Raw genomic sequence first — 18972 nt, 5'->3', positions numbered from 1 at the left:
TTTCAGAACCTTAGGGGGGACTAGGTAAATGTTTTCGTGACACAACTAAAATCCTTCAATCCCACCCTTCTCCCAAACGAGGAATAATAATTATGACCCTTCGTGGACATGACGTACATGTCATTGAATTAATGTGTGGTAGAATGGCCAATACTTTTATTTCCACCGTCTTTAAAGAAGTCTTCCTTTTCATTTGACCTCAACTTCTCATTAGCCTGCCCTTTTGACACTGTTTATTATAGATACATAAGCATATCACCATTAAGAGATCCGATACTTTCTTATTGATTCGTGCAAAACCAGATCATCTAACTGTGGCAAAGTCAGTGATTTTCATTTAAAGTTGAGCCAATATGTCTTGAAACTACGCAAGTACCATTGCGACTCTTAAAGGACTATGTAAGTCAAAGACTACACGAAAATAATTATCTTTAAAGCGGAAAAAATTGCAGATAAACCTCAGTTTATGAAGTAAGCCACAACATAAACTTCGACCAACTTTCTCGAGTTTTTCTTCACAAGATCGTTCGGTAGTTATGCAAAATCAAACCTTGTCAAAATTTCCCTTGACAAGGAATGTAACATTTAATTTTCTATACACAATTATAATATGGCAATAGCAAATAAACAAAAAAAAATCTTTTCAAAGATCAGAAAAATATTATTTGCCAACTTATACCGATAATTGATGAAAATTCTAAAGAAGGTAGGGTTTATGTCACACGATTGAGCACTTTCGTTTGTCTCTTCTGTGATCAGTTTGTCTGGTCTGTGATGTATCCTGCATTGAAAACGGTGTAAATGGTGAGGAACTTAGAGACCCCTGAAACACTTTTCATCGTGTCGCAAATTTTAAACTGTCGCTGGGCTCTTTCATCCCATGCAATTGAAATTTCAGTTTTCAGCTTCCATTCATCGCTTTCGGGTCCCGTCACGCTTGGTCGATAATAGCCCACAACATATACCTCGCCATCTACGGCAATCAAACCTAAAAATGCCTTTAGCTCCACGCTAAAGCTTCTAATAAACAGCCATTCATTTGTTGTTTCATTGTACACTTCACACAGGAGTTTATCTTGGCCTGGTTTCATTTCATTTTTAGTCCATCCAGCAATATATATTTTTCCGTTCGCGGCTGCTCCCCAAAGCTGTTTCTGTCTCGCCGCCTGAATGTCTGCTGGTTGATCCCATTTTTTTCTGCAAAGATCGTACCTATAAACATCGCGTTGGGGCCCTCCTCCCCATGTTTCTGTACCACCAATGAAGTAAACGATGTTTTCGCTGGGCACAACGCAATAATATCTTCTACAAGCCAGACCCTCAGTGAATAATACATCCTCCCATGAATTGGAATCTACTTTGTACTTTAAGATGACTATGCTACATCTAGCCGGCCAGAGGATGTCATGACAGGCGGCCCCTTATGACGTAAGAACAAAGCATACATTTCATCATTGTGAACGAAGAGTTTCTTTAAAACTAGGCCGCCATTTAATGGTGGTAAAAACTTCCATCTGCAAGAGTGTGGATTATAACAAAAGATGCGAAGTTTCCGAGAATAACTTGCATTTGATGGTTCGCGCCTTGTACCGTACATTTTATTGCGACAAAAGAAAATACCATCGTCACTTTGCAAATATATTGGCTCCTTTTTATACCAAAGGTCCTCGCGTGGAAAATAAAAAAGGTATTTTCCTTCCGTTTTGTAGGCGACAATTGCAGAGGAATCTAGACACTTTCTCGGTTTGCGATCAAGAGTATCAAGTGTCAAACTCATCACTGAGTCGATTAAGTCGATAGCTCCTTTCGCGAGTTCCAGACAGTCTTCATTGTTTTTAACCAACTCCTTTGTCACGACATCACTACAAAGAAAGTCACGTGATACGTAAACTAATCGAACTTGACGAAATAGCTCGGGAAAATGACTTCTTCGATTGTTTTTGTCGTGATTAATCCAGGCTAGAATGATACTGAACACATCTTCCTCGGCGCTAACATGCAGCTCATCGCTTGAAATAAAAATTGCAAGTTCCTCTTTGGACATTTGCAAAACATCTTCACGCTTCGCAGAGAATAATGCTCTGAAATTTGCAAGGATAAATATTTTGGTCTTGCATAAAAGTTCCTCGCAGTGATATTCATCAGCCAAATGGAAAATTGAAATACAATTTGAAGTATTCAATTCTTTCAATAAGGTTTTGCGTTGCCGGGGTCTTCAGGTTCTGGAGCAACAAGTAATCTGCTATCACAATCAAGTCTCTGGTATCATCTCCATCCAGTATCTGTACATTACCGGTGTAAATAAACTCCAATGTGTTTCTCATAGCAGAGTCGGTGAAGATCTCCAAGCGAACTACTCCTTCTTTGCACTCCTTCATGTCGCTGTTCAACAGCTTTTCAAAGAATGGACTCGCCTCTGAAAGAACTTTTCCATGAGCTCTTAACTCGCCATCTCTGACCACTAAAGTAACATCATAGGGCTGATCGAGTTCTTCTTTCGTGAACCACATTTTACTCGGGATTTCTCGCTGAGATATGCAAGAAGTCGGTAAAATTGATGCCATCTGAAAAGGGAGTTTTCACTTTCCCGACTTAGGGCTGAGAGTCAAAGTCATCTGTAAATTTGCCCACTGATTTCTTCCGCTTTGCCATTTACATGTGCCAAATTACTATTGGTCTTCACTGCAATTGTCAAGTAGCAGTACGTGGCTATCAAAGCCGACTTGTAATTCTAATCACGTACGGTTTATGTGCTCTCGGTCGGATGTACGATGCGAGTTAACCCTTTGACCACTAAGAGTGACTAGCATCTAATTTCTTCTTACAATATCAGCCCTGAATCAAACATTAAGATCATGAGAATATAAAAAATGATCCCCAACTTAAGAGGCTTTTGACTGTAAAACAAATTCCCTTTGTCATCACCTTAGGAAACGTATAGAGAACAGTATGGAGAATATGGATGCTGATGTTAAGGTGTAAAGGATTTACAGTGTATCTGCTTGAGGAATTTTTTGCGCCTTATTTTGGTGAATAATACCAAATAATAGCTCACTGAGATATTGCGTTGAACTCAAATCCTGCGGAGTCCCTTATTTGTGTCATAAGTGTGCAGTGAAAAGAAATTATTTGCATTGTTGTGGTTTCTTGTTCCGTGAACTTTTGAGCGAGCGAAAAAGACGACAGTCTTAAGGGGGAAGGGGGGGAGCTTGGGTTAAACAGATGGCTTTCTTGTTTGTTTGTTTTTTTCTTTTGTTTTGTTTTCTTTTTGCTCTCTTTTCCCCCAAGAACACGCGCGGACACGGAAAGGCGAAAAAGTTGTAAACGTATATCAGGAGGAACTGATCTCAGTAAATACCTGGTCACATACTTAAATTATCCTATATACTTGAAATGAACAGCAGTGGTTGTCTTGACCAAGTTCCTTTTTTACGAAGCAACGACCACACAAAAGTAAACAAGAAAAAACCGCAACAGAAAAAAAAAAACTCAAAAGGTTGACTCAAACACTCAGTCAGCAAAATCCGCCAACACTGTTTTGTTCTATGCCACGCTGGCCTTATGCAATGTTTAGTTGCTCACGCCTCACTTAAGTGACAAATTATGAGGAAGGACTCGCTTTAAGCGAAAGCTCCTATTCAACGGGCAGATTGATAAAACTATCCTCAATACTACGCGAAGACTAGTTAGTTAAAAACCTACTGTTCATTGTTCCAGTAAACCCACAGAAAACCTACACGTTTCACAATTATTTCATATAGGCAAGAAACCGTAATTCCTATCGACTCAGTGCATAGCAGCCCACAGTAATATTCGATCGACACGAGAGAAGCTCTTCTATCATTTGCCTTCGGCTCTTGATTTGTGAACTTTGTTCGTGTTCTCTCAAAGCTCCTCAATGAATCCCGCGTGGATTATAGCGTCGATAACCAGAGAGTTTTATTATCATAAATGTATAGCAAACGCCCTTTATTACAACCACCTTTCAACTTTGTCAACACCTCGGAAGATGCCTGGTTGCGCAAAAGATATTTAAAGCTTGTAATGCGCGATAGAAAAAAGTAAGTCTTTTAAAGTATTTAACCAGTTTCACCGCAAACTTGTGGTACGTCAGTAAACCTGCATACGCCATGGGTATAAAGTGACTGAGGTTCAGTCATGTTAAAGAACATTTGGATGAGGTACTAACATCTCTTATTTTTACCAGGGTGTCTCTCTGTTCCATCACCTCAGCTATATGGGGGCTAAATCGGTAATGGTTTGCACTACCATAAGTGGTCTTGATAACTTGGAATTCATCTATACTATGAAGAGTTCTGACCGTGCCTTCTTGTTCAAGCGTCCAGTTCTTTATATAATCCCGCCATTCTGCGGCTTTAAACGCGAAATGGTACACTTCTCCATTTACTCTGTAGGAGGATTCAGCCGCTTGCCGTAACGTGGCAAAGTCAATAGCTTCATCAAGGTCATCTGTGAAGTGAACTCCTTCGCCCAAACATACCTCACGGCCATTCGCACTGTATGGGTTTTCACCTTTATTCACGCCTCGGTAAAGCGTTCCATCTTCTAGCTTTGACAAGTGAATAATTTCACCTTCTCCTTCGCTAAGTACGGTTTTCCAAGAATGGATTATTGATGATCCCCTGCATCTTAAAGGTCTGTCTGGTACACCCGTGCCGCCACTCGACTCTCCTTCATTTGAAACACCTTCTCTTCTCTCGTCTTCTCCTTCGCTTATCTCTGTAGCTGCTACATACACCCATTCACCGAATTCACCATCTGCTTCGCTTTCACCACTGTCTGTTTTGCTTTCCTCGACTTCCCTTTGACTCTCCTCAAATTCTGTTTCCCTTGCCTCCCCTGCTGAATGCTCAAACCTTCTAAGGACTCCACCCTTTTCGTCACTTCCTAGACCTTCTGCTTTCCTTCCCTCGCCAACCAATCGACCCACTCCCTCAGCGTCTTCACTCGATCTATCTTCTGCTTCCCTTCCATTAGTGTGTGGTTGATCCTCACCTCTATCGGCTCTTGTCACGGCTGATGACGCACCCGAATCCTCGCTATTTTCTCGTTCCGCCTTGGAATGATTTGATACAGGTTTTGACTTTTCGGAATCGGATTCAATTGGAACTTCTACATGTTCGAACTCCGCCAAGTCGTGATGGTCATGTGGATGCGTAACTCTACCTCCTTTAAACAGAGTTCCGACATCATAACCTCCTACTCCGTCCATGATGGGGGACATAACACCCCCCACCACGCCCCCGATAATCGTCTGTGGGTCTTTACCCGTGGCAACATTAGTCCAAGCTTTGATTTGTCCGGCTGGAGTATACTTCCCTTCGATAGCCGACTCTACTCCAGTTGTTATGCCATCCATCACAGCTCCCCCTGCGATACCCCCGGCAACCATTCCCACTGGACCGCCGGATACCCCTAGAACGCCCCCTACGACAACCCCGGTTGACCTTGAAGCCTTCTTCATTGCCTCATTCCCACTCTTTCTGTCCCCGATGGCATAGTGTATTCCACCTTTAATGTGCCCTATCACAGGCATGCCATTGGCTACTTCATTGGTGGTGTGAATGACCACTTTGCCAGACTCGACCGCAGCTTCAACCGTATGCTTTGCTAACTTGACGACAGTCTTATTCAAGGTATCCACTCGGCCAAAAGTGGCTCCAGAAGCGGCTGCCATGGCACCTGTTGCTACGGCAGAGCCAACTGTTTCTCCAACGTGACGTACAACCGTCTTGGAAGCGGCATTTCCCGTAAACTTGGCGCATTCGACCGCAGCATTATTCAGAGCATCAACCTGACCAAACGTAACTCCAGCGGCAACTGAAGTGGCAGCGGTGGCGATTGCTCCTCCGACTGTGCTCACTTCGTTTCCCATCTCTCTTTATACATGAATCTTTATTTTATATCTAAAGACCAACAGAATATAATATAGTTTATATTATATTGCTGTTACAAAATCGAAGACAACGAAAAAGCGTGGAAGGAGAGGGTGAGGTAAGGGACGGTTGAGTTACTTCTTTGAAGATTAAGAAAACGGGATAAGCTATGGCAATAAGTACAGATCAGCCTCAGAGAACTAACATCCTTTATGCTCTCTTTCTACAGGATGGCAATCAAACTCAAATTTGTTTGGTTAATTACCATCAAATGCGAATTTGGGTCGAAACTTCAATCGATTGCAGTGTTCAACTGTCTGCTCCACTAATGAAACAATTTCGTTCGCCCTTAAAAGTTCGTTTGTTTTTGCTTTTTCTAGCTCCTAAGTCTAAAAGCTGTTGCGTTTGCGTGACTGTTGTCATAGCGTGACATTGGAGGAAACGGATTCTGTTTGGTTTGGATTTGACTTTTTCGGTTTTTTTTGTTTTTCTCTTCTAACCAACAAAATTCAAGGATTTCCTAATTTTTTTTTACAAACATTTTACAAATGTCAACAAAGAACTGATTAGCATACACAAGCACAAGATTTCGATCAATGAAGACACTTTCCTGTGAATATAATTATCTGTAATAGTCGTGTTGTCCTAGCCTTTTTGATCAGTCAAACCATTAAAATCCCCCCCCCCCCCACGTCTCTATTTTAAATGGGGACAGAGCACTAAATCACTAGCATTGTTGATATTTGGGGTAATAGCATTTTTAACGTAATGTCTATTCGCAAATTCCGTCAAGCGTCACCGCGATTTGACGAATTACCATTAACGACTGTTTTAACTAACTACTTAAGAACAAAAGTTGCTATTTACAACGAAAAGTTTCTACATATTCTACCCAACACTTTGGTATGCTCGACTTTCCCTCGATCGTCGGGCAAGCACTGTGCTGTCTTTTGAGTGAACTATCCGGGTGTATATGAAATGGCGGAAAACTGAATTTGGCTATCATTTCGACTCATTACCTCTCCGAACTCATCACAAACAACACGAATCGATCACGGATTCCGTTATTCTCTTCTTCATTTGCACCTAAAATTTAATTCAGTTAAAATGGCGATGAAACATTTTAGCATAGGGACATTTGCGTTTACAGAAGCGTTGAATTTAAGCGAGATAATTTGTGTTTTGAAATAAATTTTCGTCAAGCTAACACTCACCTTTTTTGTGTATTCCAGCTGTGTCGTCTGCCTCGAAAAGAATTTTCCCACTATGGAAAACAACACTGGAAAGCTACGATACAGAAAGTCGATAACGTTGAAACCGAGGCCGACTTGGTAATGAAATGAGCACTTCTTCCGATATTTACAGGAACCTTCGGGATTTTGCCGATGACATCCACGAGCTTTTGCCCTAAAATTTCATTTTTAACTATTTGATTCTGTCAAAGTATTCTATTGATTGTCATATCACGGAGAAGTCACAAAGTTTTTCCCAAAATGAATGGCTCAAAGCTCCCGGCTCTGTTTGTTTTGATGCGGTATCACGTAAGACATCTGAACGCGAGGAAACTGGAGACTAGTAAGATATCTCCCATAGTCCGTGATCTTGTGTTTTCTTTCGTTTCCCCCAAGAAGATTCCCTTAGATATTCTTACCTCCAGCAATGTTCAGTTATAATTTTCACCTAAATACATAGAGAAGTAGCTTAATGGTGCGATTGAAAGAAAGTATTTTCCTAAAATATTTCACAAGCCCAAGCCACCTTGAATAAATTTACAACTAACGCAAGATTTGATTGGTCAAACCAATCAATTCCGTGGATCGTATTTCTAAACGGCCAATCATAAACTAGATTCTATTTTTCCCATGGTTCATAGGAGAGGAACGAAGCACACGAGACTTCGCTGTCTTCAGAAAGATATTTCGTTGTAGTTGCAGTTATTCTACCTTTTTTTCGACTGAAGCTGAATTTGATTTCGCTTGAGAACAGAGGACATTGGTCGGAAGGAAAATGACGGCCTTTCTTCCGCCGAATCTTCTAGCCTTATTCGCTCCACGCGATCCAATCCCATATTTAACGCCTTTGGATAAACCTGCTTGGTTGAAACGACCATGGCCGTACTCAGGCATTGCTAAATTCGTCAGAGAATTCGAGGTGAGAAAATTGTGGCAAACTTTCTGTTTTGTACATTATTGAGATATCGGAAATGATTTACATTATCTGAATGTTTCTATAACGTCATTTTTTAAAGCCAAAACAAAGTAAAGCTTCTGAGTTGATGTTGATCGATGAAATGTGAGTTGGGAAACTTCAAAGTTTTGCTGAAGTTGATTATTCCATAGCATCTACCGCAGCTGTTTACTCATTCCAACTCATAGCTAAATCTTTGGCTATATTTGCTTTTAAAATCGCTGTGTTAAGTACTGCAGTTCTTGTGAAAGAAACCCCGTCACGAAGATCAGGATTTATTTGTCTGGCGTTATTTTTTGCCAGCCCAAACTTGTTTTAATTGTGCCATTCAAGTACTAATGCTCAAAGGAACTTGAGATATCTTAAAGAAATGCTAAGGTTTATTAAGGGGAAGTTATGATTACCAGTAGCAGCTTTAAATGCTCTTTCACTTCCCAACTGAATCACAACTTTTGGACTCGTTACTACATGCAAAAGTGAGAAGCATTATTTAAAGAAAGTAGGAAATGAATGGAACAACAGTAATTATAGTTTCATAAAACTAGGATTAGGGTAAAGTTTCCGCACAGCCCCGTACTATTGTAAAACAAATCTGTTTTCCCAATGGAAATGTATTGTTTTTGTCATTGTTTTCTCTGTTCAAGAACTGAATGCATAATGTAGGATGGGGCTTTGCGGAAATTTTACCAGGATTAGATTTGGTATAAACAAATTTCCAAGTCTACCTTAACCCTTTGTCTCCTTAGAGTGATTGGCATCTAATTTCTCCTAACAACATCACCCCTGAATCACACATTAAGGTCATGAGAATAAAGGAAATAATCTCTAACTTAAGAACTCTTGATTGTTAAACAAATTCTCCTTGTCAGCACCTTAGGGATGTATAAAAAACAGTATAGAGAACATTTACATATATCATCTTGCAACATCTATAGCAGACATTCACAAGCTCTGAGTATATGCATACTGATGTGGGGATGTAAAGGATTAATGTTGTGTCTCTTGTTTGTTTACTCTTTGCGTTTCATGGCATTTTAAGCTCTCTTTTCTCATGGTGTGCTAGACTTTTGTCCCTTCCTAGTTTACTTATTTGCCATAGTATACATTGTAGTATACTCAGACTACCTGAACTAGAAGAGAAATTTCTTATCAAAAACATAATGTTAATTGTGCAGTGCATTGCACCCTACTCCACTCACAACAGTCTAACATTGTGGTCAGGTGGTCAGTAATTGAGCTGAGAATTTGATTGATGGTAACCAAGATATAGAGGCTAATGATAGAAGGCAGCTAGTGCAATGACTAGAGAAATGAATGAATAGTTGGTGGTAAACTGTGTCTTTTAAAACTAGAACTTCACAAAGCCTATCGTAAGATTTTGTGAAGTGACCCTTGGCTGATATTTTATTTAATATCACTTGTTCACAGGATCCAAAAGAAACTCCCCCTCCAACACGTGGAGAAACAAGAGATGAAAAAACAGAACGCAAGGTACATATAAAGTATCTTTATGAAAACATTTTTCATGTACTGCAGAGAAATGTGGAGCAAGAGTTAATTCACATTGAGAATGGTTAGGTAATGCTATTTAGGGAGGAATTGATTGATGAAGAATTCCAGAAATCAATACAAATGAATTGTATTGAGTTGCATCCTTTTCAATGCCAGATTATTGAACTTTAGGGTAAAGGCTCTTTTCAGCTTTGTTAAGTTAGATGCTAAATGTCTTCTGATATAATTAAAATTGATTTTTAGAGAAAAGAAAAAATAGAACGTACTACAAAGTTTCAAGAAGAGCAGATGGAGCAATGTAAGTAGCTTTACAAAATGCAGTCTAAAATATTTTTTTTCTGTTAAGATTGTTTTTGTTGTTGTGGCATCTGTCTGATTATTTGTGATTTCATGATTCCCAATGCTAGAGTAATTTCTCGGATATAAGAGAAATCTCTTACATCGGATCACATTGCAATTTAAGTGTTTGCAGGGTTGGGTGTGCTCATGGGAGCTCAGCTAGGAAAGGTTGCTGATTCATCTACAGGATTTTTGCAGATACTTGGATTGTGAAGTCAAGAACTGCCTGTGGAGATCAGTAGATCCTCTGTACTACTTGCATGTTCCTGCTTAAAAACATTTGAGAAGGACTATATGGTTACATTCCTGAGTTGGAATTTCATTTCTTTACAGCTCTTTGTTTCCTTTTTATCTAGGGGATCCTCATAATGATGCAAATGCTGTTGGAACTGATGCATTCAGGACACTTTTTGTTGGAAGAATTGTAAGTAATGTGTCTAGCAGTTTTATCTCAATATATTAGATTTAAACATGGAGGGAGACTGTTAAATTGTGACTAGCAATTAAAGACTGGCCACTAAAAATGACACTTTGTGTAACATGACTGAAGATGATACACTTGGCTAGTTTTTTAAAGGAGGATGGTTGTCAATGTTTCATTTATTGAAATAATTTTGGAGGTTCACATAACATCTCAAAGCTTAAATCTTCTGACAAATATGCTGAAAAAGGAGAGAATTATCTGCTTAAATGACTTTTCAAAGAAATTTTTATTGGTCTTTAACTTCAGACCATAGACACTAAATACATTTGGTGGCTCAGAGGGATATCAAACCAACATTTTCATTTGAATTTTGTCCTACTGTAGAACTTTGACACCTCTGAATCTAAACTGAGACGAGAGATGGAGCTGTATGGGCCGATCAAAAGAGTGAGTGATTTACTTTTGATAAATTATGTTGCTTTGCAATACATTTAATTATTTATTTGTATGTTTGATGCAGCAGTGTTAAAAGATGCAGTTGTCTCAATAATATGGGATGGAAACATTGGTGTGAACAAACCAATGGCAAATCTTAAAGTAGCTTGTTTCAATTGTTTTAATACCCATCAGAAGATATCATTCTAAAGCACTTGTTCACAGCTTATTCTTTCCAATATCCTGAGTGTTTTTTTTTTTTTTTTTTCATGATTAACACTTGACACTTAACGCTTGTTATTTGGCAAGGAAATTCTATAATACAATTTTATAGTAATGAATGACAATATCATTATGTACTGAAAGGTCCTTGTAGCTCTCTCAAGGTGAACTTAAGTGGCATTTATCTGACTATGATAAGTGCACAAAATTTGCAATTTTCTTGAATTCTTAGTTTTAGGCACAAATCCCTGATTTTCCTTTAAAAGTGTAACTGATTCAACCATTTTATTCCCTTGAGTGACCAAGACATAATTTTTCCTTCCAATATCAATTTTACATCAAGCTAAATTTCCCTAGACAACAGTTTCATACAGACTTCTTAATGGCAGAGATATCATTTAGATGACATTTGGAGCACATTTCTTATTTAAAGTTTCAAAGAATTAAATGTGTGGCTCTCTACTCTATTGTAGATCATTTACCTCTGTAGTTGATAAATCTGAAGTCATTCATGCTAGTCCAATTCAGATATTTTATTACTCTATTCATTTGCAGATTCACTTGGTGCACAATACAACAAATGACAAGCCTCGAGGTTATGCCTTTATTGAGTATGAACATGAACGAGACATGCACGGTGAGTATCGCACAATTTTTTGTCAATGTAGACCTTCAATATTACCACTTATATCTGTCCTACTTTACTTCAATATACATGTATGTTGTAATTTGAAAAGAATTTAAGTCAAAGTGACATAAACCTAGATTAATTTTTACTTTTCTAGAAAAAACACAAATCAACTAGTTTATAAAAAACATTTTGAACTGAATTCTATTTCAACCTACAACATGTACATGGTTTTCAATAATTCACTATTTTTCCTAAAATTTCCTTGATGTGCTTCGAAAGCAAGGTTGAGGGAATTGAATATGTTTAAACTTGTAATTTTTTTCATCTAGAGACTCCAACATGTGTATTTTGTGGTTTGAATTTTTCAATCAAGTTGATTTCAACTCCTTTGTTTCCTTTTCATTATCATGGCCCCATAAAACTTTGAAAACCACAAAATGCAAATGTGTTACTATTTGATAGTTACCAAGTTCATAATTTTATTATTAAGATTAAAGGTAGCATGTATTCTTACTCCCGTAAGTATGATAGAGAAGGTTACTGCAAGCAGCTGTGAGACAGGTACAAACAAGGCTTATGGATAATGGTGTTCAGTAGTTTAACTTATACATATTCTTTGGTGTACATAATTATAGGCATTTACGATAAAACTACACATGACATGGTAAAGGGTTGATCTGTGCAATTCAGAATTTATTTTTGACAAACACACTTCGAGTGGTCTTGTTTACTAGTAATGCTAAATTTACCAGTATTGCAAAACCAAAGGTTGTATTTCTTGCGCTTTGGAATAAACACTGGTAGAAAAAGAATCTGTGAAAAAATTGGTGAAGAGGAAATGGAGATAAAGAGAATGCTTCTAGAAAAGCTTTGATCAAGCTGCCTTTGAAACATCAACAGACTAGTCTCTTTTTAAGACTGGTCGATGTTTTTCACTTTTGTGATTCTTCAAAGTCAACAAATTAAGCTTGTTTTTAGTAGATTTGGACCCAATTTTAGCTTAAGAGGAAGGGAAGGAACATTTGTTTGAATTCTTTACTAAGTTTCCCTATTTTGATCGAATCTTGCAGTGAATACTGTATCACTCACCATCACATGAAACTGAGAGTTATCTTTGATGGGCCAGTACTTGGTTTACTTTTCCAATTACTCTTGTACTCTCCTGAAAGATAATCAGGTAAAAAATGGTGGGTATAGGTTTCTGGCAGGTAGAACTGAGTTGACCCTCACTGTTTTCAGTCCAAAAGAAAGAGAAGAAATCCGTGCAAATACTGAAGGGAAAGGTTTTGTTGTTGGTTGTGGAAAATTGAATCGAAAATTAGATTTGCAAAGGACAAAAATGCAATGAAATTATCTGTTGTAAGCCAAATTCTTTTTGAGAACTAAGTTTTGTCATCAGTGAATTTTGAGGTAATATTGATTTACAGATTTGTGTGCTGTTTAAGGATTTTAAAGTATTTTTGATCCCAAAAAATGCACAAAAGGAGTGAAAGTTGGCTCAAAAAGTGATTTCAACCTTTGCTTTCAATATTTTTTGCTATCAAAGCAGCATCCTAATTACATTCTGTTTGCAATGAACTGGAATTGGTTTTTAAAAGAATAAGAGAAGAAAAATTTTTCTGGCCTGACATGAATTTCCTGCATCAAAATGCAAATGATTGTCTATCATAATGGAAAAGGGGTAAACAGTCTTTGATAAAATACAACTAAAATTAGTGTGTATGGGAAAGAAGGGTGGCTTAAGTTCCATATTAAAATAATAATTTCTCGGGTGAGTATAACCAAGGGAAGCCAATTTGCTATTTCTTTTTGTGTCTTAAACTAGTTAAGAATGGATTTGCAATTGCATTTCTGACCAGTTATTGAAACACTTCTGGACGATGGTAAATACGTTCACCAGTGTTCAGTTCATTACAAGTGTTTCCATAGCTTCATGGAGATCGAAGAAACCGTTCATTCTTAATGAAAAAAATTTTAGTGTTTGACATTAATAAGATTATTGAAATCTTATTGCATTATATGTGTAATAGTTTGTTGCCTCAACTTGGTAATTCAGGATAAGCGCAACTCTAAGTGGAATTAATGAGATCCAAAACATTTTAGAGGGTAGGGTGGGACAGAATAGGATGTTAGATTGGCTTCCTTTGGTGAAGTCACTGGTTGTGATGGTAATGAACTACAGTGACACATACACAAAGTACTGGAGAGCAATGACTGTCAACACTCTTTGCCGAGTAATGTTGGTTCCGTAAGGACCTGGCAGGAGTGTGAGTATAATATTACACTTCATCTTTTTTTTATACCCCTAAATCCCATTTGATTTTAATTTGCATCTATCCAACTAAAATAAGAGCACTCTTCTATTGGGGAAAATTTTGTTGGAAGGCAAATTGTTTTCTTCTTTTAATGTCAGAAACTATTGGGAAACCAATTCTTCCGGTGTTTTATGATGTGAAGCTGGTATACAGTTACTTTTTTCTTTACATTCTGAGCTCAGGGAAATGTAAATACCAGTTTCAGCATTGTTGTGGGTGACCTTTGATTAAGATTTCTCTTAAAATGCTAAAAGGCTACAAAGAAACTTTACTTTGAAAATGAGAAGTGTTGGTCCAATCCTATTCTTGCCATGTAATTTTGAAGTGCAAGGGGAAGCCATGAAGTAGTTCAAAGAGTGTCAAAGTTGCGTGCTGGCATGTTTTGGCTGTTTCATTGATGACTAGCTCTGCTCATTTCCTTAACACATACAGTGACCTATCATCAGCTGATAGCAATACAAATGGACCATATTTTCATGCAGTCAACCCCTGGTTATACACACCATTCTGTGGTCCTTATTTTGATACAATTTCACTGATGAAGTAACCAGTTTTATTCAATACATGCAAAGCAAGAATTCTACAGCTTTTTTCCCAGTCAAAGTGCTACACTACTTCACGCAGAGAAGTGAAAACCTTTCCCTCCTTAAAACAGCATCTGATCTTCGTTATAATCAAGAAATTATCTCTCTGAACAAGTTTCTGAATTTTTTGTTTGAAATTGTCTATACCTCTCTGTTGGATCACCATGGCCGCGGCATTTGTGTAACTAAGGGTCGACTGTTTACTAAACATCAATGCCTTCACTACTCCAAAGTTACCGATTATAAAAACAGGCTAAAATTATCCATATCATCCAGGTTACTCAAACTCTATGGGTAAAAATGACAAACAGTTTCTTACAAAAACCTGTTGCTTATCTGTGAGCCAAAAGTTGACTGTAAGGTAGTGGAGGGAAGCTGTTCTTTGTTATTACAGTCATCCATTTTTTGTTTTTGGCATCTGAAGGGTAAAAGGTACAGTTATGTTTTAAGACTTAAGGGGCTGACAGACAGTATTTAGTGAATTTTAGTTTCAAAGATAGTATGTGCACCAAGTATCAGAAAACTTCTGATGAGTGGTGACAGTGTGTTCAAAAGTGAGGACATAGACATAGTTTCTAAATCATATACAGAAAGGTTTGTGATGACGGCCTGTTAGAATGGAATTCTTTATGGCTTACGCGTAGGCCCTCGTAATTTTCGTTGCTGAACGCGCGTTTTTTCGCCCGCGGAAAACTTGAGACGAGTCGGGAGTCTGGCGCTAGTTATCAGTGTAAGACCGCTTGCAGATCTCTCGCCGGCTCGCGTTGATCAAGCGCTAATGACGAGGGCCTACTCTTCGGCTAACTTCTTGAATATTGTCTTTGCTGTTGAGTATGAATTGAGTTCAGGTAAGTACGTCCTGTCGAAGGAGACTCTTCATTGTGCGGTGAGCATCACTAACATTTGCACCTTTGTTTTGGTTCTGTTGCAGCTGCTTACAAGCACGCGGATGGAAAGAAGATCGACGGTCGGAGGATCGTGGTAGATGTGGAGAGAGGTCGCACAGTCAAAACATGGAAACCAAGAAGGCTTGGTAAGTCACCACTTCCAGTCTTGTATGCATCAGTATGAATATTCTCCACATTATTCCGTGTACTTGTTCTACTGATTGACTAGGAGAACATGGTTAACAATCCAAGTTTTCCCTAGGTGGCGATCATTTCTTTTATTCTCATAACCTAGATGGTTGGTTCTGTGAAGGTGTTGTAAGGAGAAGTTAGGGCAAGTCATTTTCAGAAGTTTAAGGGTTAGACGGCTGCAAGCTAAGCTGCCTTTCCTATGATTTTAACCAGGCTCCAGTGCCGTTTATCAGCAGCTGCCTTTCCTTTGATCTCAATGGACAAGCTCAAATAATGACTTCTCTGCTTGTTTATTTATCAGTAACACAATGATAGCCAATGACGAAACTTTGTTTTTATTTGTTGTAAAGACATCCGTGTTTCGGTTGATATTGAGATAGCAGCAGATTAGGTTAATAAGACCCTTTGTAGACTAGTACCTGTTCGGAAAGTATAGACCTGGGAGACTTAGTCTTGACGTTAGTTCTAAGGTCGCAGCTTTCTGCTTTTCTTAACTTTTGAAATAACCGTCACACCACACACCTTTTAAAAGAGGTTCCTGCTCATAATTGGCCGTGCTCTTACCCCAGTTCGGGCACAGAACTTGAAAAACTTTTTGTTCAGCAGCTATTAAAATGAATTATTACCCTGGCTTAATCGGGCTCCATTTCCGCAGTTTCCTCGGGTCCGATCTCCGAGAAGCGCGGTTACATTACTGAACAACGGCTACTAATCGGGCCCAGGCCTATCTCTGAGTGCTCAGTTTTCAGCGCCATGATCTTTGTCAATTGCAATATTTGCATTCACTTTTTAAGTGAGATAGCTCTGATACTGAAAGGCATCTTTTCGTCCGTAGGTGGAGGACTTGGAGGAACTCGTATCGGTGGGCCAGACGAGAATGTAAAGCACTCCGGACGTGTGGAGAATACAGAAAGATACGAGTAATGAATTTTACATATTGGCACAAATCAGATACTTCTACCGCGAGCCTTTTCCCTTGAATTTGTAAACGTATTCTTTTGGCTTATTGGAGTTCATATTCGGCACAGTTGCCACAATAGGTGAAAATCATAAAGATGCATATGTGGGATATGTATTGACTGAAGAAAGATTTTCTGCAGTCACAAACACCGCATTGAAATAGTAGCAAACAACCCTCACATCTTTCCTTTCTTGCAGTCATCTTTTACGAATATTGTAACAGTGACATAATGGCCAGCTCACAGTGTTGGCTTAAACTGTGATGATCTTTCTTTAGTTCAAAGAGTTCTGATAATGTCATTAGGTGAAAAAACGATGAGAACTTGTAAGCAACGTGCACTGTTCCATTTATTTGACTCGACTCATTTACTTTGCAGGGACCGTGAACGCGGCGAAAGGGACAGAGGAGGAGAACGCGAGAGGGAACGAGAGCGCGAGCGCTATAGGGACCGTGAGCGTGACAAAGATCGTGAGCGTTACAGGGACCGTGACCGAGATCGCGAAAGAGACCGTGATCGTGATCGTGACCGCGAAAAGGAACGTCGAAAGCACCGAAGTAGGTCACGTGAGAAAGAGCGTGATAAAGATCGTGATCGTGATCGAGACCGGTAAGGGAGAACCTTTCATTTTGTACTTCGATGGGTAAATATTCTTGTTTCCCTCACCTTTTCTGTTTATAACGCTGGTTTTAAACTATGTAACGCTCTTTTATCGTAGGGACAGGGAAAGGCGGCGTGATCGTGACCGTGATAGAGACCGTGATCGCGATCGTGATAGGGAAAGGGAGCGCGATAAAGATCGTGACCGTGATCGTGACGGAGAGCGAATCAAGGAAGAACCGAATGGTGAATACCCACAGTATGACAACGACAACCAGATCGACAACAACAACTTAGATATGGTAGATTAACACGGGTAATTTTTCATTTTACTGCTCATAAAATTTGAACCCTTAGCCTCTCTGTAACTGGGATTCTAATAAACTATAATGTTAAATGATTTCCTAACATTCAGCTCCTCGAGGTAAGAAAATATACTCGGTTTTAAATTTTGTTGATCGGTTTTAACAATGAAGTGGAGTGCGACGTGAATTCCTGTTCTCTTAATAAATTTTTTCTCAAAATATGTTTTTTGCTTTCAGGTGAAGTTGTAAAAGTCCATCATCACCTCTTCACTGACTGACTTAAAGGGAGGCGTGATAAAAAGCTGAAATGAAGAAAACTGATTCGTTGTGTATTGTAGAAATCGTTTTAGGTTTAATTCAATCCATCTCTAGGAGTATTTCGTCACTTTCCTAGTTTCTGAGTATGCCTTGGCTGGTCATACAACTGTCACTCTTAACCCTTTACACCCTAACATCAGTATGCATAATCTCTAAACATTTCCTAAGATGCTGACATGGAGAATTTGTCCAACAGTCAAGAGCTTCTTTAGTGGGTGGTTAACTCCTTTATTCTCCTGACCTTAATGTTTGATTCAGTGCTAATATGGTGAGGAGAAATTAGATGTCAGTCACTCTTAGGGGTTAAAGCCGTTGATGAGACAACTTGTTGCGCCAACAACAAAATGAACTTTGTAGGATAGTTGTAGCATTTTTAACTTGTAGCTGTACTTTCGCAAATTTTTGGGAGGCGGCTAGTGTAACGCAATTAACGTAATCTTCGTACATTCTGGGCCAATATTCTGTAATGCTCAGCTGCTTCAGACTTGACGCATCGGATGGAATGACAGACTTGCCGAAATCAATGAAGTAGGACTTTAAAGATGAGATGATTTTCAGCATTCTTATGCGCGGTTATAATTACCTTATTTAATTGTACATTTATTGTAATTTCCTCGGCATTTGTTATTAGTTTTATGTTAATTCAATATCATTTTAACCCTTTATCAACCAACTTTTAAACAAAACGTCTGGAATGGACTTGCCGAGTTTAAATTAAAACAATGAGACAAATGACAAAGAACCGTGTTTTGCTTTGTGTATGGAAAAGCGAGTTATGAACGAAAAGCGGAAGTGTTTGTCACTTAACGGACTTCTTCTGAAACAGATATAGGACCTTCTTCAGATCTCGAGCCATCTACCTTCCCAGCCCGACTGAGCGTAGACTAGAACCGTATTATGCAATGTACCTTGCGACGATGTACCTCACGACACTTGAGATAACACTCTCACAAATGAGTCGGACAATTTGATAGCCTAGCCTTACTCGTTGTGTCAGCAACTCAAAAATCTGAGTACTCGCTTTTGCTGTGATTCCTGGGAAGTAGAACTTATATGAAATATCAAATGAAACTTTCAACGCTGTTATAACATCATGGAGATAATAAAAATACTGCAAAAGTAAGGGGGAGCTAGAGGGTAGGGCGACCCTGCCTACACGTTCCTA

General features: G+C 38.7%; 3 protein-coding genes across 3 annotated transcripts; 1 reads left to right on the top strand and 2 right to left on the bottom strand.

Moving 5' to 3' along the window:
* Window positions 1-170: 170 nt before the first annotated feature.
* Window positions 171-2650, bottom strand: LOC113665433 (kelch-like protein 40). The gene is given in 3 exon segments (XM_089185744.1): window positions 171-1420; window positions 1486-2182; window positions 2184-2650. Coding segments are annotated over 3 exon segments (1743 nt in total). The 5' UTR covers window positions 2565-2650; the 3' UTR covers window positions 171-755.
* Window positions 2651-3412: 762 nt separating this feature from the next.
* LOC113665472 (uncharacterized) lies at window positions 3413-7658 on the bottom strand. The gene is made up of 2 exons (XM_089184403.1): window positions 7112-7658; window positions 3413-5927 (listed from the first exon to the last, which is right to left on the bottom strand). Exon 2 carries the CDS (start codon window positions 5894-5896, stop codon window positions 4157-4159), a length of 1740 nt encoding a protein of 579 aa, XP_089040529.1. The 5' UTR covers window positions 5897-5927; window positions 7112-7658; the 3' UTR covers window positions 3413-4156.
* An 86-nt stretch (window positions 7659-7744) lies between these two features.
* LOC113665435 (U1 small nuclear ribonucleoprotein 70 kDa) lies at window positions 7745-18546 on the top strand. Its single transcript, XM_027181119.2, has 11 exons — window positions 7745-8048; window positions 9513-9575; window positions 9840-9894; window positions 10292-10359; window positions 10744-10806; window positions 11572-11653; window positions 15478-15579; window positions 16461-16545; window positions 16963-17193; window positions 17303-17500; window positions 17727-18546. The coding sequence occupies exons 1-10, from the start codon at window positions 7905-7907 to the stop codon at window positions 17493-17495; spliced, it is 1086 nt and encodes a 361-aa protein (XP_027036920.1). The 5' UTR covers window positions 7745-7904; the 3' UTR covers window positions 17496-17500; window positions 17727-18546.
* The last annotated feature ends 426 nt before the right edge of the window (window positions 18547-18972 follow it).

This window comes from Pocillopora damicornis, chromosome 10 (genome assembly GCF_964200805.1).
Source record: "Pocillopora damicornis chromosome 10, jaPocDami1.2, whole genome shotgun sequence".
Classification (NCBI taxonomy): domain Eukaryota; kingdom Metazoa; phylum Cnidaria; class Anthozoa; order Scleractinia; family Pocilloporidae; genus Pocillopora; species Pocillopora damicornis.
This window is presented reverse-complemented; position numbering and strand designations above follow the sequence as displayed.

What these genes read in the sequence shown, in the direction of transcription:
- LOC113665435 (XM_027181119.2), top strand. Translation starts at nt 7,905, where the DNA reads ATGACGGCCTTTCTTCCGCCGAATCTTCTAGCCTTATTCGCTCCACGC. An exon ending in TGTATGGGCCGATCAAAAGA is followed by an intron (nt 10,807 to 11,571) that starts GTGAGTGATTTA and finishes ATTCATTTGCAG; the next exon opens with ATTCACTTGGTGCACAATAC. An exon ending in GAGAATACAGAAAGATACGA is followed by an intron (nt 16,546 to 16,962) that starts GTAATGAATTTT and finishes TTTACTTTGCAG; the next exon opens with GGACCGTGAACGCGGCGAAA.
- LOC113665472 (XM_089184403.1), bottom strand. Translation starts at nt 5,896, where the DNA reads ATGGGAAACGAAGTGAGCACAGTCGGAGGAGCAATCGCCACCGCTGCC.